A 24632-nucleotide genomic window follows, 5' to 3' on the forward strand; every position below is an offset into this window, starting at 1 on the left:
CTATTTTTTAATTTTAAATATTCTGTACCGTAAAATTGTTTCTGGCAGACTCGCATTAATGCTTGAGTCGTTGCCTTAATCTCATCTGCTGAGATTATGCACGACTTTTCGTGGAACACTGCTTTAGTTTTAGGATGCGTTCTTTTATAGAATCTCCTAACATATGATAGAACATTCAAAGCCCTGGGTAAATTTGAAAAACGGTCGAGAATATCTACATGATCTACCTTTGTCGTGGCATACGTTTGTGCCCTCTTCTCCTCAACGGACGTTTTGTATTCGGTCTCTTGGCCTGGCCAGTGGGAATTGTCTTCTTGTAGCCAAGAAGGTCCCTGCCACCACATCGAATTGTTGACCAAATCTGATGCGAGTAGTCCTCTGCTTCCTAGATCCGCTGGATTAGATTCCGAGTCCACGTGAAGCCAGTCCTTGCTACCGACCATATAGATAATCTTAGTGATTCGGTGTGCGACGAAGGTTGACCAGGAACAGGGCGGCTTTCTTATCCATGCGAGTACGATGGTTGAATCCGTCCAGAGGGGAACTTTTGCTGGTCCCAAATGAATGTTTCGGAATATTGATTCCATGATTTCTGCCAGCAGCACGGCGCCGCAGAGCTCTAAACGTGGTAGCGAGATGGTTTTCACTGGAGCTACTCTGGTTTTTGCTAAAAGTAAGTGTATGAAAACCTGAGCATCTCTTTTCACGCGCATGTATACCGCGGCCGCATATGCTTTCTCGAAAGCGTCACAGAAGACGTGGATTTCTATGTCGTCTTCCGGTGAAAAATTTACCCACCGCGGTATCCTAATGTTATCTATTTCGCTATAGTGTTGAGTGAAATTTTCCCACTGTTCTAAGGTAGTTGGGGAGACAGGTTCGTCCCACCCGGTGCCCTCTAACCAGATATTCTGCAGTAGTATTATTGCCACTATGACCATTGGTGCAAGCCAGCCTAAAGGGTCGAAAAGTTTGGCTATAGCGGATAGGATTGCGCGTTTGGTGATGTTCTCGCCATTCTCTAAAACTCCTGCGGAGCTAGCCTCTTCAAACGCTAGAAAGTCCTCGCTGAGCAGATCCGTTTTGGGGATGTCCTGAAGGATTTCCTCACAATTTGATGTCCACTTGCGCAATGGAAAGCCAGCTGAGTGCAATGCTTCGCGAATCTCGTTTCTTGCTTTGATAGTTGACGCTATTGTATGCCCTCCAGATAAAACGTCGTCGACATACATACTTTCGCGTAATGCCGATGCTATTGGGTGGGTATTTTCTACATCATCAGCCAATTGTAGAAGTGACCGTATCGCGAGGTAGGGGGCGCAGTTTACACCAAAGGTGACAGTCTTTAGTTCGTAAAGACTGATGAGTTCGTTGGGGGATGTTCGGTGGACAATTCTTTGAAACTTGGCGTGATTATCGGTCACCCAAATTTGCCTATACATCTTTTCTATGTCACTATTAAAGACAAATTGGTACAGTCTCCAACGTAGAATTAAAACAGGCAAGTCTGCTTGGAGTACTGGACCTGGGTGGAGTATGTCGTTTAGACTAATGCCATTTGCTGTCGGACTTGACGCGTTCTTTGGTAGTGGTACTTTCCGCTTTTACAACGGCGTGGTGGGGCAGGAAATAACTATCGGAATCGTCGGATGGAATGTTGTTTTTGATTTTTCTCATATGTCCAAGCGCTTCGTATTCGGATAACACCCGAACATATTCTTTCCCTAACTCTTGGTTTTTCAGTAATCGCCCCTCATTTCTGAAGAATTGTGAACATGCGCGCTTTAGGGACGGTCCTAATTTAATATTCTCAGGGTAATCCTGCCTGAATGGTAGCGAAACGGTATATCTTCCACTTTCATCACGTTTTGTTGTGTCCTTAAATAATTGTTCACAATACCTTTATTCTTCATTAAGCATTTTATTTTTGGGCACATTTTCTACCTCCCAGAAAGCTTTTAATTGATTGTCTAACGCAACCTCGTTGTAGAATAACATGATGCTCTTCGTTGGACTCGGTGCTTCGATGCGACCGGTTAGTATCCAACCGAACACTGTCTCTTGGGCCAAAAGTGTATTTAGTACATTCTTTTTCAGACCGCTCAGTATAATTTGGGGATATATGTCTCCTCCAAGTATGAGGTTTACGTCTTCGTTGATGTAGAACCTCTTGTCTGCCAACACCAAGTCTGGGAATGCCTGCATAGTCATGGCGTTGGTATGGCAGGATGGAAGATTCCCAGTGAGTTTGGCTAGGACTAGAACGGGTGTAGTCAGGCTGAAGCAAGCATCCACTGGTGAACGTAATTCAATTTTGAATGCCTCTTTCACCTGGGCTGACACCGCATTTGTGATGCCTGAAACTTGGGCATGCATTTTCCTCGCTGGCAAATTGATTCTGCGTTTCAGTCTTTCAGTTATAAAGGAACATTCAGACCCTGAATCAATTAATGCCCGCGCGGAGAAGTCGGTACCATTATGGTGAATGTGTACGCGAGCAGTTCCTAATAGCACACCTGTGCTGGAATTCGTATGACAGGATGTCACATTTTTGTTCCCGTTTGAAACTGGTTTTTCTGATTCCTGTCTCGCTAATGCCTGTCTAGAAGTAGAGGGCCTATTATCGTAGGAGTTTTGGGGCGGGTTGTAGGTGGTGTTTTTCTGTAGGGTATCCGCATGCAGGAGCGTATGGTGACGAGAGTGGCACGTATTGCAGTTGTAGGAACTGGTGCATCTGGTCACTGTGTGTCCTGGGGATAGACAATTCAGACAACCACTTGTAGATTTTATGAATTTAATCCTTTCTGGAGGGGTTAACTCGCAAAAGCGTGAACAGTTTCGTAATCTGTGCTCTGCGGACTTGCACATTTTACACATTGCCTTTGACGTCGGTCTGGATAACTTTGTTTGAAAGGCACCAAGTCTTTTCGTAGGGGGTTCTGTTGATTGTCGCGACGCGTTTGGTTTTTGCACTTTCGAAGTGGCATGCCCTGTAAAACCAGACACTGTTTCAAGTGTCTGAAACCGATTATACAGGAATTTATCCATATCCTCCCACTTGGATATGTCCATTTTATGGTCTATACTTTGCTCCCATAGAGCCAACGTGCTCTCTGGTAGCTTGGGTGAGCAGAGATAAGTCAGGATTGCATCCCAATTGGAAGTGTCAATTTTGTGGCATTTGAGGGACGAAATACAATTATTTATATCATTTTGCAGCTTTTTTATTGAACTGCCACACTCACTTTCTACCTTTTTTAAGTTAAGTAAAATTTGTAGTTGTGTGTTAACTAAGATACTTTTGTTTTCGTATCTTTCACACAAGTTTTTGCAGGCCATCTCGAAACCTTCATTTGTGAGAGGTCATTTTTTAACGATATCTTTTGCTTCGCCCTGCGTTTTGTTGTTGAGATGGAATAACTTTTCCACCCCTTTTAAGCTGGAATTGTTTATATAAATTGCCGTGAAAAGGGTGCGAAAAGTTGGCCAAGACAGATAATCCCCTTTAAAAACTTCCGTGTCGCAAGCAGGGAGGCGAATTTTATGCGCATGAGGTTCTTGCTCAGGGTTGACGTTCTTGTCCGCTTTCTTGTATTTTTCTGCCTCAGCAGATATAGACACTAGGCATCGCATGTAGATTGCGTATGCTGCTTTTTGCTTTTTTCTTACCGCCATAACGTCATCCCCTGACACCTCCTCAGATCCTAGTAGCGAATCAAACGCAGAGTTCCACAAGGACCGCAACTCTTCCTGCTGTATCGCAAGGGTGTGTTTGCTATGGTCGCTTTCCGGAATAAGGCTGTAATCTGTATCAAACTCTGTGATTAATTCTACCAGTCTGATGTAGGTTTCCATGATCTTATTTGAATTTATTAAAGAAATAATTGCTGATTAGAGAAATGGAACGATTTTGAGTAAAAATACCTGCCCAGCCGTAAATAAACACTATTGAAATTCGAAGCTTTATTATTTCTTTTTATATTGCAGCCTTTTTGTCTCGGTAGCGACAACAACATAGGTTTATTTTTCAACTTTTTGTCACAACAGGGACAACAAAAAGGATTTATTTTTGGACTTTTTGTCACAGCAGCGAAAACAGCAAAAGATTTAATGTACAAATTTTTTGTCTCAACGGCAACAACAAAAAAAGGACCACTCGCCACCTCCACAAATAATGGGTGTATTTTTGGAAAAGTGAAAAAGTGCGTGCGATATTCGAAACCAAGCGCAAAAAAAGTGTAAAAAGTGTTTAAAAAGTGAAGTGAGCACCGGATTAATTAATTAAATTGAACTTAATTTCGTGTTTGTGATGTGCAAAAAAAAAAAACAACAACACAGAACTATTTAGTATGGTGCGGAAAATGAGGTTAGGTTACCCTCTTCCTTGTGCTGTGTCTGGAAAACCTTACCACTGGTGGGGGGATAGACCAGATAATCACAAGGATCGAAATAAAATTAATAAACCAAGTGATTTAATTTTTGAAATTGGAAAGAAAAAATGGTGCTCACTGTAGGGTTCTTATTTTTATTTAACTTTGTGTTTAAGTTACTTTGAAATTTGTATTTTAATATGTTCCATTAATATTTTAATTTTCAATTTTGATATTTTAATTTTCAAAAATGTTCAGTTGGATTAAATTTTTACCTTCAAGAAGTTATACTCTTTATATGTGAATATTCTTAATAAAAATATAAATAATTAAAAAGGATACTACAATTGGCAATCCTGCCAGGAGTATTTAACTAAACATCAACCTTTAAACAAAAAAAAATGTGATATTTTAAATATTTATTGTACGCATAAAAATTTACTACCCCAAACAAACATAATTTATTAGTGCGCCTAAAATCAGGCAGAAATTCGAACAAACCAAAGATTAGTGTGACCATCAGTTCAAAACAGTTCTAAAATTTTTGAGTTTACAATATATAATTTTTATCAGTTACACCATATTGTTGAACGACAATTGGCAATAAACATTTAAACTAGAATTACAAAACAAAAGCAATTTCAAAGCAGAAATTATAGAAGAAAGGAATATTAAAAAAAAAAAACAAAAAATATTGGTTTTGGCGTAAAACTACATAAATCCGAAAATTTCAACAATAGCAGCTCAAAATTAAACAACAACAAGTACAAACAAATAGCCCAGCAGCACCGACAACAACACATCAATTCAAGAAGAGCTTTCAACAACTCATGTTTTAATTAAAAGTGCATGAATTGCAATAGGCCAAATGCAAATTCGTTCAAATCCAGAAATAGATTTCCAAAAGTGACTTACCGGTAACTAAAAAAAACCGGAAAAGTGCGCTGAGTTTAACACAACACCGTCAGCCGTCAACACAGCTCCATAAAGAGAACGTAAGTTACAACAATAACAACAATAACGATAGATATAACAAGCAACAACAAATCAAAATAAGGAAAAAATGGTGAGCTGTTATTCAGAACTATGTATATAAATTTTGATATATTTTAAATATATATATAACTATATTAGTTAAGGTTTATCTGAAATTAAAATCTAATATATTTTAAATAATTGTAAACTCTTTCTTCTGGAGATTTAAAAGAATATTTTGCATTTAATAACGTTGAGTTTTGAACGTTATTTTAAAAAATTAATTTTTTTAATTTTTGAGATTCCATTTCAATTATGCTTCGCACGCCACCAAACGACAGAAACACGTCTACACCAACACATCCGGTTAACGATTCGCTTATTGATTTAGAAGGTGTTTCTTCGCAAAATGATCTAATAAATCCATATGCGAACGAAAACAATAACGAAATGTTTTCCACTTCAGTGAAACTTCCTCAGTTTTGGACAAGTTGTCCTGAGGCATGGTTCATACATGCTGAAATGCAGTTCAATACTAAAAAAATTACTCAAGAAACGACCAAATATGAGTATATTATTACTGCATTACCTCAGGACGTCATAATGACGATTTTGGATTTTATTCAAAATCCACCGGAAATAAATAAATATTCTGCATTAAAACAAACTTTGATCGAAAAACATTCCTTAAGTGAGAATGCAAAATTAGATAAAGTGTTGTCTGATTCTGAAATGGGTGATCGCAAGCCTTCAGAATTTTACCGATCTTTAGTTCTACTTCCTGGTTCTAATTTTAGCCAAGAAATGTTAAAGAAACTATGGATGCGAAAATTACCCAAAAACTTGAATGTAATTTTAACAAGTTCGAATTTCAATGACATAAATGATCTAACTAAATTAGCTGATAACGTTTGGGAAGTTATCAGTAAAAATGAAATTGCTTTGATAAACAGTTCTCAAAATTCTAATGGCGAAAATTCTATTATTACTAATTTGGTTAAGACAACATCTTTAATTTGTGAAAATTTTCAAAAATTATCTTTGGAATTAAGTGAAATTAAAAAAGAAATTAGTCAGAATTATTCAAGGTCACGTTCAACAAATAGAAATAGTTTTAGAAGTCCTGTTAGATATCGTTCGAAATCTCGTGATAATCCCAACTGGTTATGTAGATATCATTACAAATTCGGAAATAAAGCTAGGAGATGTGAGGAACCATGCGCGTTTGTAAAAAATAGTAATCCAACAAACTAAAATGTTCCGTTGTTGCAGCGACAAATAACTCGTCGCTTATTTATATTTGAGATTGGTATGGAGAGCTACCTCTAATACTGTTAGGTTTGCGATCAACATTTAAAGAAGATATTTCGGCTACACCGGCTGAAATGATTCTTGGACAAAATTTAAGATTACCCGGTGAATTTATTGTTCCAACATCTGAAAATTCATCACCAAATGAAATTTTGGGTAAATTACGTGAAAAATTTAGAAATGTTCATTCGAGTTTAAATCATCATAACTCTAATGTTGGTTTTTATGTTCCGAAAGATTTGCAAACATGTAAATTTGTTTTTGTTCGTTTAATTAATAAGCGTTCTGTGGCGGATGGTTCGCTCAAAAGAAATAAATAAAAACACAAGAGGAATTCCTCGTTATAAAATAATATTTAATTAAGAGTGTAAGGAAATATAAAGAGGATACAATATTACCTTTGCGTATAACTTGACGATGGTGATCCTTGCGATGTGTGCTGGTTGGCGGTCAATCGAGAAAGAGGCCGGTTATCCCGTTGAGGACAACCGCTAAGCCGCGAAAAAGTCCTCTGGTGTTAAGGAGGGAAAAGACCACACATACAACCACCCCCACATATACCTGCATGGGTGCTGACAACCTGCACACACACACGTGCATGTGTATGAAACGCATGCATGTGCATGCATGCACACAAATGCGGCGTGAGTATGGGTGGCTGGAAATATTATTAAAACGTTAGGAAGGGGCGCCGTCAATCAGGTAAAAGTTAGGCATTGGGCCTAAACACTGATAAAAAATAAAAAATAATAGATCGAAAATTTGGTATGCATTTTTTTAGTTCGGTTTTATAGTTTTTTTGTTTTTTTTTTTAAATTTGTGCGATTTAACCATGTATGGTCAAAATTTTCTCATATAAGCATTCAGCTTACTTTCATCATTAGAGATGTTGCAGGTCTTCGCAGCTGGACGATTTGGAGTGGCATTTTTCTGACACCCTTTTCCTATACTTTGGCGTTAAGTGGAACATCCCGATTTTATTTTTATTACATGCAGGCAGCAGGCGCAATTACATCAATCAATTTTCTTTTGGGATGCCTCGGTGCTCAGACGTCATAAGAAGAAGAAAAAAATATTTTTCCCCGGACACAAGAAAACCTTACTACGCCACTGGCTCAAAGTGTAAATATATTGTACAAGAGCCATCAGCTAAATATTTATGTGAGAGCGCACAGTTGGTATAAGCTTCGCCTCGTTTGAGCTTCGGCTTCCTTGCATGTTTTCTGTTCAACTATGCGAACATTCGTTGGCCCCTCTTATATTCATACTCTTTGCATTAATGCCGATCTTAGAGAAGTTGCACCCACTATATACTAAGCACTAAACCAACTGCGATACATAATAGCCAAAGCGTGAGAAGTTGGAAAAAGTTCAATTTTCATAGGTATGTACCATTACAAAAAAAATTCAAAATATCTAAAAACTTTTGCCAATTGTCACGGTTGAAATGAGAAATTTAATAAAGTTAAAAATTGCTATTTACCAAAGTGCCAACATTTTATGAACAACATTTTATATGTACATAGGACTTACTTTCAAGAAAAGTGAGTAGTTATTACAACAACAGCAGCAAATATAAATAATAATAATGAATTTCTGCTCTCATTATTCAATACACTCAACGTTTTCAATATGCTCATCGCACTAGATTGTGCATTGTGCAATAAAATAAATAAATAAAAATATAAATAACAATAAAATAAACCACGGCAAATATCACTTACCGCACATCACCAGCAACAGCAGCAACCAACGCGTCTCATAGTTGAAACTACGCTCCAACAACAACAACATTTTAGCCTTATTGTGCTTCCGCATTGTGACAATGAAGGACCTTGCTGCTTTCTACTACGTTGTAAGACGAGCTTTGACGGAGAAGCGGGTTGACAAGAAGTGCAGTGCTTTAGGTAAGTTGTACGCTGCAATTTCACGCTACCTACGAGCAAACTTCCCGCTGCGAAGGATGTCTACGAAGTTGCACAAAAACATAAACGTTTTCCACACCGCCTTCTTTTGGCTCACGTTTTTACTTTTTATGTATATCTTTTCACTGCTTTTTATTTTATTTAAGTGTTTTTCTTCTATTTTTTGTTTTTTTACTTTACCAAGTTGTTCTCCATTTATTAATGCAGCTGCTTTTAGTTAGTTTTCTTCTTTTTTAATTTTTTTAGCGTATCACTTTCCTTTATTTATATATGTATCAAGGTATGCCTTTTGAGTATTGTCAGTGGCAGCTGTTAGTGCTCACTACCTCACTCACTCACTCACTCATTCAATGGCTCACTTTCTGACCCACGCTCTCATACGCTTGGCTCACTTGCTCCTTTGCCTTAACTTTGCTTGCTTTTGCGATTTGCCTTGACGTTATGCGCTGCAGCGCTGCAATGAATGTAACGCGGTATGCATCATCATGTCATGTCGTTAACTTGGGTAATTGCCAAGTACAGAGAAATGAAAATAACACTCTGTGGCATTGCTGTGGGTATTATCTGTTTTTCTTGCGATCCTTTGCAATTTTACACTTTTTTTTTGGTTTGCTTCAGTTACGGATATTTACATTTATTTCACTGACGGTAATTGAAAGGCGTTTGTGGTGGCGATTTCACTGGAATTGTACAAAAATAACGAAGGAACATTTAATTTATTTATGCAAATATTATATTTACATTTTTAACTAGACTGTTTGACTAAAATTGAAATAAATGTAAGACAATCGTTTTGTATTCAGATGTTCAAATTCGAAGCGGATACACTTAAAATACTCCTAGGAGCTCGTCTTTCAAACCAAATAGACTATTTTTCCAGCGAACGCAAACAAATTTCCAAAGTACGGCATTGAGTTTTTATAAAAACAACAATTTAACTGAAATTATGAAGCAAGCCCTTCATATACAAACACACAGGTTGCGATATACCTCCAAAGAGATTTAGGACAAGCATCTCTTCAAATTTGCGTCGTATTCCTTTTAATTTTTCCTACGAATTGGCAGAACGGGACCTACATGCTTTACGCCGACTCCTAGTGGAATCTTCAAGACAAATAAATATTCACGGTGAAGACTTTCATGGGAGGTGGAGTACACTACCACCCCACCACGGCCACCTGAAAATTTTTTCCAATGTAAATTTTTTAAGAAATTCTGCAAAATTCTGCACTTGCCCAAATATGTAATATTCATAAATTTCATTGTACCGCGATTTCTACGGAAATATATCTAACAGTTTTTATGTTTGCCTAAAAGTTATCCGCACAAAAAATTCAACGCAGTTTTCAAATTTTTTTTACCAAATTCGCCGTTGAATTATCATTCATAAAAAAATTTATCAGAAAAATATGTGGCGAATTCCATATCAATGAATTTATTTTTTGCCTTGGAAAATTGAAAAAAAAATTTGAGTATGGGTGGCATATAAGCGTGTTCTTTCCTACTTCCCATGCAGCACAACCATTATTTCTGCAAGAAATTTGTACTCTGCTGCTTGTTATCACGTCTATTGTGAGAGCATTATCAATAAATGTACACCAATATTATGATTAAGATCTTGTGTTGCTCGAACTTCCGTCCATCCCGACAGCATACTCTACAATCATATATCCATATTATACATATACATATATATTTGCTATGTCCGGTATATTAAGAAATTGCAGTTATATAAAAATAAGCTAAGTTTTAAAATAACAATTTCGAATCTCACAAAAAACTGCACGTTGGTGCTCGGAGTCACGTCCATTCTGACACCATCCGACATTTGGTTAAAAACCCACATGAAAAAGCTAATACGATTGATCACGTGTTGTGATCGTGCTTTATACTTGCCTGGCAAAGACTAACCATAGCAATACGTTAAAACTTAATCTAATTTGTATTTATTCTTGCCCATCCCGTATTCCATTTATCTCCCCCTCAAACCCACCCCCACTCACAATCTATTCCCACCCCACTCCCACTTTCATACCGGTTCCCAAACCCTCTTCCGCTCCCGTTTCCCATTCCCGTTCGACTTTCCCATTCCCGTTCCCACGTCCACAATCATTCAACTCCTATTACCATTTCCGTTCCTACTCCCACCCACCCTCCTACTCGCATTCCCAACCCCACTCCCATTCTCACCACCCAATCCCACTGCCACTCCCACTCCATACTCCCATTCCCATTCCCATTACCATTACCATTCTCCCAGGCTCATTCTCATTTCACTTCTACTACCACTCCCCATCCGCTTTCCGCACTCACGCCCATTTCCATTTGCGTTCCCCTTCCCACTCTCATCTCTTTTTTTCGTTTTTTTTTAATCTAAAATTTTTTGCGAAAACTTATATATTTTGCATTTTGAATTAATATCTATTAGAGAAATGAAAGCAGAATACTTTTGCATTTTTTTTCGCTCATTCACAAACTTCCGTTTTTCAGAAAATGATGTTTACAACGTTTTTCGCGCCAACCATTAAAATGTCCTACATAGTACAGTTCTCTATAAGTACGTAGGTGAGGCGATACTGTGATATTTATGTACTATGTGTCTATATTTACATTCATCTCTGTGAAATGTTGTAAGAAATTGTTTTCAAATAGCGAACGCGCTTGTTTTACAAATTACTCTGTTATAAATTTTGCTTAAATTGTTTTTCTTTTTTATACTCAGTTGAGCAAAGCTCACAGAGTATATTAACTTTGTTCGCATAATGGTAATCCGTAACGGCATAAACTAATCAAGATAGATATAGGCTTCTATATATCAAAATGATTTGGGCGAAAAAAGAAATTCATTTAGCCATGTGCGTCCTTCTGTCCGTCCGTCCGTAAACACGATAACTTGAATAAATTTTGAGGTATCTTGATGAAATTTGGTATGTAAGGATACATTTAGGATGTATGGATCGCCTTTTAAATTGAACGAAATCGGACTATAACCACGCCCACTTTTTCGATATCGAAAATTTCGAAAAACCGAAAATGTGAGATAATTCATTACCAAAAACGGATAAAGCGATGAAACTTTGTAGGTAGGTCGACCTTACGACGCAGAATAGAAAATTTGTAAAATTTTGGACAGTGGGCGTGGCACCGCCAGTATGATATGATGCAACAAAATACAAAAATACGAAAATTTCAAAATGGGCGTGGCTCCGCCCTTTTTCATTTAATTTGTCTAGAATAATTTTAAGGCCATAAGTCGAACAAAAATTTAGCAATCCTTGTGAGATATGGTAAGGGCATGGCTTCTATGACGTTAACTGTTTTCTGTGAAAATTGGCGAAATCGGTTGAAGCCACGCCCAGTTTTTATACACAGTCGACCGTCTGTACTTTAGCTCGGCCGCTATTACGATAACTTGAGCAAAAATCAATATATCTTTACTAATCTTAGTTAACGTACTTATCTGAACTCACTTTATCTTGGTATTAAAATTGAGCGAAATCCGATGTCGAAAATTTCGAATAATTAAAAAATGTCATAATTCTATACCAAATATGAACAAGTAAGGAAGGTTAAGTTCTGGTGTAAACGAACATTACATACTCAGTTGAGAGCTATGGTGACAACATAAGGGAAAATCACCATGTAGAAAAATGAACCGAGGGAAACCCTGGAATGTGTTTGTATGACATGTGTATCAAATGAAAGACATTAAAGAGTATTTTATGAGGGAGTGGGCCATAGTTCTATAGGTGGACGTTATTTAGGGATATAGCCATAAAGGTGGATCAGGGTTGACTCTAGAATGCGTTTGTACGATATGGGTATCAAATTAAAGGTATTAATAAGGGTTTTAAAAGGGAGTGGTGGTTGTTGTATAGGTGGTCGCCTTTTCGAGATATCGCCATAAAGGTGGGCCAGGGGTGACTCTAGAATGCGTTTGTACGATATGGGTATCAAATGAAAGGTGTTAATGAGTATTTTAAAAGGGATTAATCCTTAGTTCCATAGGTGGACGCCGTTTCGAGATATCGCCATAAAGGTGGACCAGGGGTGTCCCTAGAATTTGTTTGTACAATATGGGTATCAAAAGAAAGGTGTTAATGAGTATTTTAAAAGTGAGTAATCCTTAGTTCCATAGGTGGACGCCGTTTCGAGATATCGCCATAAAGGTGGACCAGGGGTGACCCTAGAATTTGTTTGTACAATATGGGTATCAAAAGAAAGGTGTTAATGAGTATTTTAAAAGTGAGTAATCCTTAGTTCCATAGGTGGACGCCGTTTCGAAATATCGCCATAAAGGTGGACCAGTGGTGACTCTAGAATGTGTTTGTAAGATATGGGTATCAAATTAAAGGTATTAATAAGGGTTTTAAAAGGGAGTGGTGGTTGTTGAATAGGTGGTCGCCTTTTCGAGATATCGCCATAAAGGTGGGCCAGGGGTGACTCTAGAATGCGTTTGTACGATATGGGTATCAAATGAAAGGTGTTAATGAGTATTTTAAAAGGGATTAATCCTTAGTTCCATAGGTGGACGCCGTTTCGAGATATCGCCATAAAGGTGGACCAGGGGTGACCCTAGAATTTGTTTGTACAATATGGGTATCAAAAGAAAGGTGTTAATGAGTATTTTAAAAGTGAGTAATCCTTAGTTCTATAGGTGGACGCCGTTTCGAGATATCGCCATAAAGGTGGACCAGGGGTGACCCTAGAATTTGTATGTACAATATGGACATCAAACGAAAGGTGTTAATGAGTATTTTAAAAGGGAGTGGGCCTTAGTTCTATAGGCGGACGCCGTTTCGAAATATCGCCATAAAAGTGGACCAGGGGTGACTCTAGAATTTGTTTGTACAATATGGGTATCAAATTAAAGGTATTAATGAGGGTTTTAAAAGGGAGTGGTGGTTGTTGTATGGGTGGTCGTATTTTCGAGATATCGCCACAAAGGTGGACCAGGGGTGACCCTAGAATTTGTTTGTACAATATGGGTATCAAAAGAAAGGTGTTAATGAGCATTTTAAAAGGCAGTAATCCTAAGTTCCATAGGTGGACGCCGTTTCGAGATATCGCCATAAAGGTGGAGCAGGGGTGGCCCTAGAATTTGTTTGTACAATATGAGTATCAAAATAAAGGTGTTAATGAGTATTTTAAAAGAGATTAATCCTTAGTTCCATAGGTGGACGCCGTTTCGAGATATCGCCATAAAGGTGGGCCAGGGGTGACTCTAGAATTCGTTTGTGCAATATGGGTATTACACGAAAGATGTTAATGAGTATTTTTAAAAGGGAGTGGGCCTTCGTTCTATAGGCGTTCGCCTTTTCGAGATATCGCCATAAAGGTGGACCAGGGGTGACTTTAGAAAATGTTTGTACGATATGTGTATCAAATGAAAGATGTTAATGAGTATTTTAGGAGGGCGTGGGGCTTAGTTCTATAGGTGTTCGCCTTTTCGAGATATCGCCATAAAGGGGGACCAGGGGTGACTTTAGAATATGTTTGTACGATATGGGTATCAAATGAAAGGTGTTAATGGGTATTTTAAAAGGTCGTAGGCCTTAGTTCTATAGGTGGACGCCTTTTCGAGATATCGCCATAAAGGTGGACCAGGAGTGACCCTAAAATTTGTTTGTACAATATGGGTATCAAAACAAAGGTGTTAATGAGTATTTTAAAAGGGAGTAGGCCTTAGTTCCATAGGTGGACGCCGTTTCGAGATATCGCCATAAAGGTGGAGCAGGGGTGGCCCCAGAATTTGTTTATACAATATGAGTATCAAAATAAAGGTGTTAATGAGTATTTTAAAAGGGAGTAATCCTTAGTTCCATAGGTGGACGCCGTTTCGAGATATCGCCATAAAGGTGGGCCAGGGGTGACTCTAGAATTCGTTTGTGCAATATGGGTATTAAAAGAACGATTTTAATAAGTATTTTAAAAGGGCGTGGGGCTTAGTTTTATAGGTGGACGCCTTTTCGAGATATCGCCATATAGGTGGACCAGGGGTGACTTTAGATTATGTTTGTACGATATGGGTATCAAATGAAAGGTGTTAATGAGTATTTTAAAAGGGCGTGGGCCTTAGTTCTATAGGTGGACGCCTTTTCGAGATATCGCCATATAGGTGGACCAGGGGTGACTCTAGAATGAGTTTGTACGATATGGGTATCAAATTAAAGGTATTAATGAGAGTTTCAAAAGGGAGTGGTGTGAAGGCGTTTTCCAGATATCGACCAAAATGTGGACCAGGGTGACCCAGAACATCATCTGTTGGATACCGCCAATTTATTTATATATGTAATACCTGCCAAGATTTTAAGGGTTTTTTATTTCACCTTGCAGAACTTTTTCATTTTCTTCTACTTAATATGGTAGGTGTCACAACCATTTTATAAAGTTTTTTCTAAAGTTATATTTCGCGTCAATAAAACAATCCAATTACCTTACCATGTTTCATCCCTTTTTTCGTATTTGGTATAGAATTATGGCATTTTTTTCATTTTTCGTAATTTTCGATATCGAAAAAGTGGGCGTGGTCATAGTCGGATTTCGTTCATTTTTCATACCAAGATATAGTGAGTTCAAGTAAGCACGTGAACTAAGTTCATTAAAGATATGTCGATTTTTGCTCAAGTTATCGTGTTAACGGCCATGCGGAAGGACAGACGGACGACTGTGTATAAAAACCGGGCGTGGCATCAACCGATTTCGCCCATTTTCACAGAAAACAGTTAACTTCATAAAATCTGTGCCCCTGCCAAATTTCAAAAGGATTGGTTAATTTTTGTTCGACTTATGGCGTTAAAAGTATCCTAAACAAATTAAATGAAAAAGGGCGGAGCCACGCCCATTTTGAAACTTTCTTTCATTTTTGTATTTTGTTGCACCATATCATTACTGGAGTTGAATGTTGACATAATTTACATATATATTGTAAAGATATTAAATTTTTTGTTAAAATTTTACTTTAAAAATTTTTTTTTTTTTAAAGTGGGCGTGGTCCTCCTCCGATTTTGCTAATTTTTATTAAACGTACATATAGTAATAGGAGTAACGTTCCTGCCAAATTTCATCATGATATCTTCAACAACTGCCAAATTACAGCTTGCAAAATTTTAAATTACCTTCTTTTAAAAGTGGGCGGTGCCACACCCATTGTCCAAAATTTTACTAATTTTCTATTCTGCGTCATATGTTCAACTCATCTACCAAGTTTCGTCGCTTTAGCTGTCTTTTGTAATGAATTATCTGCTCAGGAACCTACATACCAAATTTCATCAAGATACCTCAAAATTTACTCAAGTTATCGTGTTAACGGACGGACGGACGGACGGACGGACGGACATGGCTCAATCAAATTTTTTTTCGATCCTTATTATTTTGATATATGGAAGTCTATATCTATCTCGATTCCTTTATATATGTACAACCAACCGTTATCCAATCAAACTTAATATACTCTGTGAGCTCTGCTCAACTGGGTATAAAAAAGGGATGAAACATGGTGATTGGATTGGTTTTTGAAGCAAAATATAACTTTAGAAAAAACTTGTTTAATGGGTATGTTAATTACCATATTAAGTAGAAGAAAATGAAAAAGTTCTGCAGGGCGAAATTAAAATCCCTTGGAATCATGGCAGGAACACTGTTCGTAGTATTAATATAAATAAATCAGCGATACCCGACAGATGATGTTCTGGGTCACCCTAGTCCACATTTTTGTCGATATCACGAAAACGCCTTCACATATACAACTAAGGGCCACTCCCTTTTAAAACCCTCATTAATACATTTAATTTGATACCCATATCGTACACACATATTCTAAAGTCGCCCCTGATCCACCTTTATGGCGATATTTCGAAAAGGCGTCAACCTAAAGAGCTAAGGCCCACCCTCTTGTAAAACACTCATTACCACCTTTCATTTGATACCCATGTCGTACATGGGTAACCCTAGGTTCATTTTCCTAAATGGTGCTTTTCCCTTATTTTGTCTCCAAAGCTCTCAGCTGAGTATGTAATGTTCGGTTACACCCCAACTTAGCCTTCCTTACTTGTTTATATTTGCTTTTATCACTACCTGCTCTCCTTCCATTCCTGATTTTTTAAGGATTTGACTGATTAGTTTACATTTGGTCTCCCTTTAGCAAAATACTCTTTTGACTGCAATAACTGGCAAAGCAAAAACCAAAAACAAACAAATGCAAATAAATCGGAATTTGCTTTTTAATCTGTTTGTTTGAAAAATGATTGGATTTACGAATGCTGCTGTCATTGCATACTAACGAAGATGGTCTTTTGAATTGACTTTCACTATGCTGAAATTGTTTGCGTTGATAAATTGAAGTGAGTAAAGAAAAAAAAATAAATAAATTGAAAATTAACTTTAGAAATGCTGCGGAAGTAAAGTTAATTGAAAAGGTATTTGAAATGCAACATACAAGGGCACTAGCAGACATATCTATGAACAAAAAAATTTGCAGACATTTTATCTCAATTTTTTTGGGTTACTCACGATAGCTTTGGTTAGAGATAACCATATTCAAATTCTTCTGTATGTAGCAAATGATTATACCAATATGAATTTGGATTTTCCATAAATTCCCAAGTTCCATGATTCCCAAGTTGAGCAACTGTCTCGTAACAACTCTTGAGATTTTAGAAGTATGCTGGTTATCAACATGAGCTCTAATGGTGCTCAAGCTCAAATACTTGTTGGGTATATTCGACGCCATTTCGAACGAACCCCAAATCACCGACAAGTTAACTAGAGTTTAACCCTGCCAGATCGGTCGCTTAAGCTTAGCTTAAACTTCAGTTATGTTAGACTGAAAAGATGCAGTATAAGTTTAAGCGTAGTTTAGCTGTTAAACTGAGTTGAACTTTTACTGAAAAACCGGGCCTTAGATATTTTTGATTGTTTGAAATAATTTTTGGTTCTAATATTATTTAATTTTTGCTGCTCTTTATTCGAGATAATTTCGAAAAGTCAATACCCAGGTGTTTGAAAATTTAAAAATAAAAAAATATTATGCAAGGCGCGATAACCTCCGAGGAGATGTTAGGCCGAGCCTCTTTTCCAATTTGAATCGTGCTCCTTTTAATTATACTCAGTTGAGCAGAGCTCACAGAGTATATTAAGTTTGATTGGATAACGGTTGGTTGTACAGGTCCGTTAACACGATAACTTGAGTAAATTTTGAGGTATCTTGATGAAATTTGGTACGTACGTTCCCGGGCACTCATCTCAGATCGCTATTTAAAATTAACGATATCGGACTATAACCACGCCCATTTTTTCGATATCGAAAATTTCGAAAAACCGAAAAAGTGCAATAATTCATTACCAAAGACAGATAAACCGATGAAACTTGGTAGGTGAGTTGAACTTATCATGCAGAATAGAAAATTAGTAAAATTTTGGACAATGGGTGTGGCACCGCCCACTCTTAAAAGAAGGTAATTTAAAATTTTGCAAACTGTAATTTGGCAGTCGTTGAAGATATCTTGATGAAATTTAGCAGGAACGTTACTCCTATTACTATATGAACGCTTAATAAAAATTAGCCAAACCGGAGGAAGACCACGCCCACTTTTAAACAAAATTTTTTTTAAAGTAAAATTTTAACAAAAAATTTAATATCTTTACAGTATATAAGTAAATTATGTCAACATTCAACTCCAGTAATGCATATATATGGTGCAACAAAATACAAAAATAAAAGAAAATTTCAAAATGGGCGTGGCTCCGCCCTTTTTCATTTAATTTGTCTAGGACACTATTAATGTCATAAGTCGAACAACAATTTACCAATCCTTGTGAAATTTGGTAAGGGCATAGATATTATGACGTTAATTGTTTTCTGTGAAAATGGACGAAATCGGCTGAAGCCACGCCCAGTTTTTATACACAGTCGTCCGTCTGTCCTTCCGCATGGCCGTTAACACGATAACTTGAGCAAAAATCGACATATCTTTTCTGAACTTAGTTCACGTACTTATCTGTACTCACTTTATCTTGGTATAAAAAATGAACGTAATCCGACTATGACCACGCCCACTTTTTCGATATCGAAAATTACGAAAAATGAAAAAAATGCCATAATTCTATACCAAATGCGAAAAAAGGGATGAAACATGGTAATGGGATTGGTTTATTGACGCGAAATATAACTTTAGAAAAAACTTTGTAAAATGAGTGTGACACCTACCATATTAAGTAGAAGAAAATGAAAAAGTTATGCAGGGCGAAATCAAAAGCCCTTGGAATCTTGGCAGGAATACTTTTCGTGGTATTACATATATAAATAAATTAGCGATACCCGACAGATGATGTTCTGGGTCACCCGGCGTCCACCCATAGAACTAAGGCCCACTCCCTTTTAAAATACTCTTTAATACCTTCCATTTGATACCCATATCACAGAAACACATAACAGGTTTACCTTAGGTTCATTTTCCTACATTGTCATTTTCCCTTATTTTGTCTCCAAAGCTCTCAGCTGAGTATGTAATGTTCGGTTACACCCGAACTTAGCCTTCCTTACTTGTTTTGTTTTTAATTAAACAATATTTTTCGACCCAAAACATTTTTTTTTTCGTACGAAGTTAGTATTATTTATTAAAATGCGAAAGATTATTTCAAGTTTCGAAATATTCGGTAAAGTAAAATTTTCAAACTAAATATTTTGCTTTTTCGATTCAAGTTTGTTTTATTAATGAAAGTTCGATATATTACCTAAATGCATTTTGAAGCTCGAAAATTTGTTTATAATTCTTTTGAAAATCGAAACTTTTTAATTTTATATATTTTTTTTAAACCAATCGTGCGCTTTTTCAAATGAAGTTTGTAATATTTCTTTAAATTCGAAATAGTTTTCGAGTTTGTTTTGAAGTTTTCTTGTGCTTAAATAAGTCTTCCACTTTGATTTTTACAATGAAATTTGTATTATTTTTTGAAGTTCGAAGTATTTTCGAAATATATTTTATATTCATACTTTGATCAAGGCCTCAAATTCAACCAAAAATAGATAATCAATTGACCGAAAAAAACAAAAACAATTATAGCTCAAATTTTTTTCTGGCACATAGATATTTTTAAAGTAAAATTATATGCTTTTTCCAATGAAGTTTGTATTATTTCCTTAAGTTTGCAATTTTTTTCGAAATGAGTTTTGAAATTCGGAATTTTTCTTACTGTAAATCAGTTTTTAAAACAAAAACTTTTGCATTTTTGATTGAAGTTAAAAATGCTTATTTAGTTTCGGAATATTTTTTCGAAATTTACTTTTAAAATTTAAACAATTTTTAAAACTGGTAACGCAATGTATTTTTGAAGTTCGAAATATATTTTACAATTTACATTAGGTTCAAAACCCGAAAAATTTGCTTTTTTTGATGATAATTGTATGTGTTCCAAAAATTCGAAACAAAATTTCGAAAAATGTTTTAAAGCTCAAAATACGTTATGGAATTTAAAACGGATCCTCCAGGAATACATGGGCTTTTTGAATAAGCTGTGTGTTATTTATTAAAATTTAAGGTGTGTTTTGAGATTCGAAGTCCTTAGGCTATATGCCTAGCAACAGAAAATATAAGCTAATATATCACTAATCCGAGGAAATGATGATAACCTCGAAAATAGTATAGTGGTTAGCTTCAAAATAATTTTAGAACTTTCTTGAGAGAGTAAAAGATGTGACCATTTTATTTCAAAAAGGTCTGTTTATATTCAAATTATTTTCGAAGTTCGAAGCTTGAATTCTTTAAGAAATTTTCTAATCCTACTAAGATAAAAAACTGAACGGCTGCGCAGCTCGTTGCCTTCACCTCTTAAAAAATCTACAAAGGTGAGATAGTTTCGAAAAAATTTCAGTTCTAAACCTTTTAGAATTTCTAAAAAAAAGATATATTTGCCTAGTTTCGTAAACAAAATTCTTAGTAGTTATTTGGACAGTTTGTTACATGGTTCCGATTTCAAATTAATAATGGGCCACATTGGAGTGTCCGGCTTGTGTATGTTTGGTAGCTCAATCAGTGGAGGAGCCGAAGGGTTCTTTTGGACCAATCTTATGTGCCATGTTTGCATTTTTTGTAGCAACTTTGATTTTTTTCTGGCATATTTGGGCCTTTAAAACTTGTTTACAAGAAACAAAGTAATCACACAGGTACAACAGAAAAACACACAACAACAAATATATGCAAAACAATACGCACCAACGCAGAAAACCCACAACGAAGGTCAAACGGCTAGAATTACTGACTTTTACCTGCCTCACTCAGCCATACAAATCGAGATCAATAAAACCACCCTCGATTCTGAATGAAAACACAGCACATCCATCCATTTTGAAAATACCTGCTTGTGTACCTAGGAACAATAAATACGAGACAAACGACAAAAATATATTAGAACGAAAATCGACACCAATAATTTCACCAAGCCGAAACCGGCTTGCCTCGAAACCAAATTTGACAAGGGATGCCGGAAAATCGATACGATATACATCATTAATTTATTTGATTTAACAAAAAGGTACAAAATCAATGAAGCTTAGAGTATACATACATATGAAAGCAAAGACATACTTGCTTAAGTAGCTTTTTTGCTTAAGTAGCTTTTACACTTATGCGAGTTAATCCTAACAAAAGCCAATATTTTTTGATATCTTAAGAGCCGAAGCACATCATTGTAGCGTTTTGGCTATGGAACAAACACTGTTGACTTTTTATAATGTCTTCAATTAAATTATACGCCGAAAGGCGTTCGAGATGGACCATGACAAAAAACAAAAATGAAAACCAAATGAGATAAGAATAAAAATGTGTAAACTTTGAAGAAATGTGTCACAAAGCTTTGTTAAACAATTCAAAACAACAACAAAAAACTAACAGACTAACAATGTACTTAGACATGAAACAAAACAATTTGTGCACACAGCAACGGGGAGAAACAAAGAAAGTTTTAGCAAGAAATATTCGAAAACTATTTTTTCTTCATATACATACCATAGAAGCGAATGAAGACTTAAACCCACCGACCGGTACATATTTAATTTGAAGAAAATTTTCAAGACAGATAGACGCATACATACTTAAATACAAAAACAGGTACTTTAACAAAAATGCGTACAGATAATGATGGAGGGAATGTGTGGTGATGTTATGCTTTGATATAGTGAATGTATGAATCAAATCGTGCATAAAAAATCATTGTATAAAATTCTTCAGCTAACTGAGCTTTGAACCCTTAAGTTTCCGTCAGCCTATTAAGCCTAACAAAGTTTTTTAAAGTTATCCTGCAGAAAATAGGTATGGGCTTTGGAAGTTCGAAATCGGAACGCTTCGACTCACCGTAACACCTCTTATTTAACTAAAGAAGCAAATAACTATATAAATAAAATAAGCAGGTGGTTTTATTTAAAACCAAACAAATACACGCGAATTTATCCATTGCACCTGAAGAAATATGCGAACCAGTGCGTATACGTAACATTTTATAATTTTTATACTCAGCTGAGCAGAACTCAGCGTATATTAATTTTCTTCGTATAACGATACCCCGTAACGGCAAAAACTAATAGAGATAGATATAGACTTCTATATATCAAAATGATCTGGGCGAAAAAAGAAATTCATTTAGCCATGTCCGTCCGACCGTCTGTCCGTAAACACGATAACTTGAGTAAATGTTGAGGCATATTAATGAAATTTGGTATGTAAGTTCCTGGGCACTCATCTCAGATCGCTATTGAATGAAATTGGACTATAACCACGCTCACTTTTTCGATATCGAAAATTTCGAAAAACAGGAAAAGTGCGATAATTAATTACCAAAGACGGATAAAGTGATGAAGCTTGGTAGGTGGATTGACCTTATGACGCAGAATAGAAAATTAATAAAATTTTGTACAATGGGAGTGGCACCGCCCACATTTAAAGAAGGTAATTTAAAAGTTTTGCAAGCTGTAGGTGGGCAGCTGAGTATGTAATGTTCGGTTATATCCGATCTTAGCCTTCCTTACTTGTTTTTATTATCTGGTATACAGTTTTCCCAACACATTTATTAAAATAAATAGCAATGTTCCGATTGCGACATTCGAAGCCTCATATCTTTGTTTTGGAGGAAAATTTCGAAAAACGGAAAATGTTGTTTTTTGCTGATGGCTCAAATTCCTTTGAACCAAAAAAAAAAATAAAAAACAATTAGGTCAAAGATCCAGAGAAGCAATGATGGTTGGTTGGTTGCTGTGCTACCGGTCGGCAAGACCTGGCCATAGTAGCGTTCTAGGCGCCATTTTAATGCACTTTCTACTGGAACAAATTAGTTCATGATAACTGATTATTTATATATTAGATATGCAGTAAGTTTATTTTTACTCGAAACATTTTGTTAGCTGAATAAACCTGTTGATTTCACTTCCCAGAATTCAGTGCCTGATATTAGCCAGGGCTCGACACTCGCAGAGAAAATGAGTGAATGTTTACTAAACACCTTTTGGGCTGCAACTCCTGCACAGTTCGTTGAAGGTTAGTCCCATTATTTCTATATAGAGGACAAATGGCCAGTGTCATGTGATTGTGGATGTCATCCTTAATATATATTTCCTAGAAAATTTTAGCAAATCGCAGTTTTCTTTTTTGTTGAATTCCGGCAAAAGGTCCGGGTAGACTACTACTTTTGAACATGGTAAATATGAAACTTCAGCTAATTTAAAATACATCTTCATTCTAAAAAAACAAATCCTGAAACTATAAGATCAAATAAAGAAACATCTGAAAGGCTAGATCCTAACCAATTACACATATAACCCACAAATGACGTACATCTTTCAGAATCCACTTTGGTAGTGAAATTGTAATTAAACTTCGTTTCAATGGTGTACATTTTGTTATCCATGAGATAGAAAAATGTCTGTTTCATTTGAAAACGGATCATTCTGATTTGAAAAAGTTCCGTTGCGCAGCGCCAAAAAAAATATTGGTATTTAAATGGGAGCTGCCACGAAATATTGACGTTTGACGACGACGCATGGTGATTCACACTCAATACATATATAATATTGAATTTCAATTAGATTCAATAAAAGTTTTACCTGGGTTGTTAGTTTTCCTATAGAAGTGCCACTATTTGTTTAAACAACATTGCACAATCAATTATTTCTAAGCAAAACCAGAGTTGCCGGCTAAATTTGTTCCAAAAATTCTTAAGATAATAGTATTAGACATTTTCTTAGAGTTGCGTACGGCGGATTTTTTTCCCAGCGGTTTGGGGCTTAAAATATGCCCGCGGCAGATATGGTTGTCGCAAGAGGGGACTAAGATGCCAAATTGATTTAAGCGGTTGTGTAGCGCAACCCTTTCAAGGTGCTTCAAGCGCAAAATATAGCTTCCCCAACCCAATCGTCAACCTCACCTGCACGTGGCGAATCTTGTTAACAGCCGAGGCTATGGCTACGCCAAACTCCACATGAATCTAGAGGGTGGGAGCGCCGTATGGCCTTGAAGGTTTCTTGTGTTCATACTAAATCATTCCCAAGATTGTCGGGCTGGTGCTCTAATGATGTTTGTTACCGACACGTACCAGATCTGTACCCGGGAAAGGACCATCGACAACACTCCCCAAGCCATTCGGGGAATATCCTTATCGCTACGGCACAACCCAGCGAAAATTTCTTAAACTTTCCTTGCTTATTTTTTTTTGGATTTTTTTGTTTTCGTAACAACCGCATAGGGCTCCCAAAAAAGTCTGTACTTTACCAGAAAAAGAAGAGTTCCTGCGGCTTATCACTGATACTTGCAAAAATATAAACATGGATAACATACACGAATTTAAGTTATTTAATTGAAAAAGAGCAGCAGCAAGTTTGTTGTTATTTGAAAGCGGGTATTGCCCGTATGCTTTTAAATGTATTCACACATTTTTTGCAAGCAATTATTTAAATTTAACTTTATCAAATATTTGGAAAATATTTAAAGAACTCGACATCAGAAAGCCAAACACGACGGCTATTTCAATGTATTAGCTGTCGCCTTGTCCGTCCTGATGACGAGTT

The 24632-nt window shown here is 36.4% G+C and overlaps 1 protein-coding gene across 3 annotated transcripts in view; it reads right to left on the reverse strand.

Annotated features, from left to right (window-relative positions):
• The window catches only part of dpr6 (defective proboscis extension response 6), a 1082593-nt gene that overhangs the window by 775569 nt on the left and 282392 nt on the right, over positions 1–24632 (reverse strand). For all 3 annotated transcript variants that reach the window (XM_067757584.1, XM_067757583.1, XM_067757585.1), the window contains exon 2: positions 8381–9261. In XM_067757584.1, coding sequence (XP_067613685.1) covers positions 8381–8474 — 94 coding nt within the window. In that variant the 5' untranslated portion in view covers positions 8475–9261. The remainder of the gene's footprint in view (positions 1–8380; positions 9262–24632) is intronic.

The sequence above is a fragment of the Eurosta solidaginis genome, chromosome 5 (assembly GCF_040869045.1).
Source record: "Eurosta solidaginis isolate ZX-2024a chromosome 5, ASM4086904v1, whole genome shotgun sequence".
NCBI lineage: Eukaryota > Metazoa > Arthropoda > Insecta > Diptera > Tephritidae > Eurosta > Eurosta solidaginis.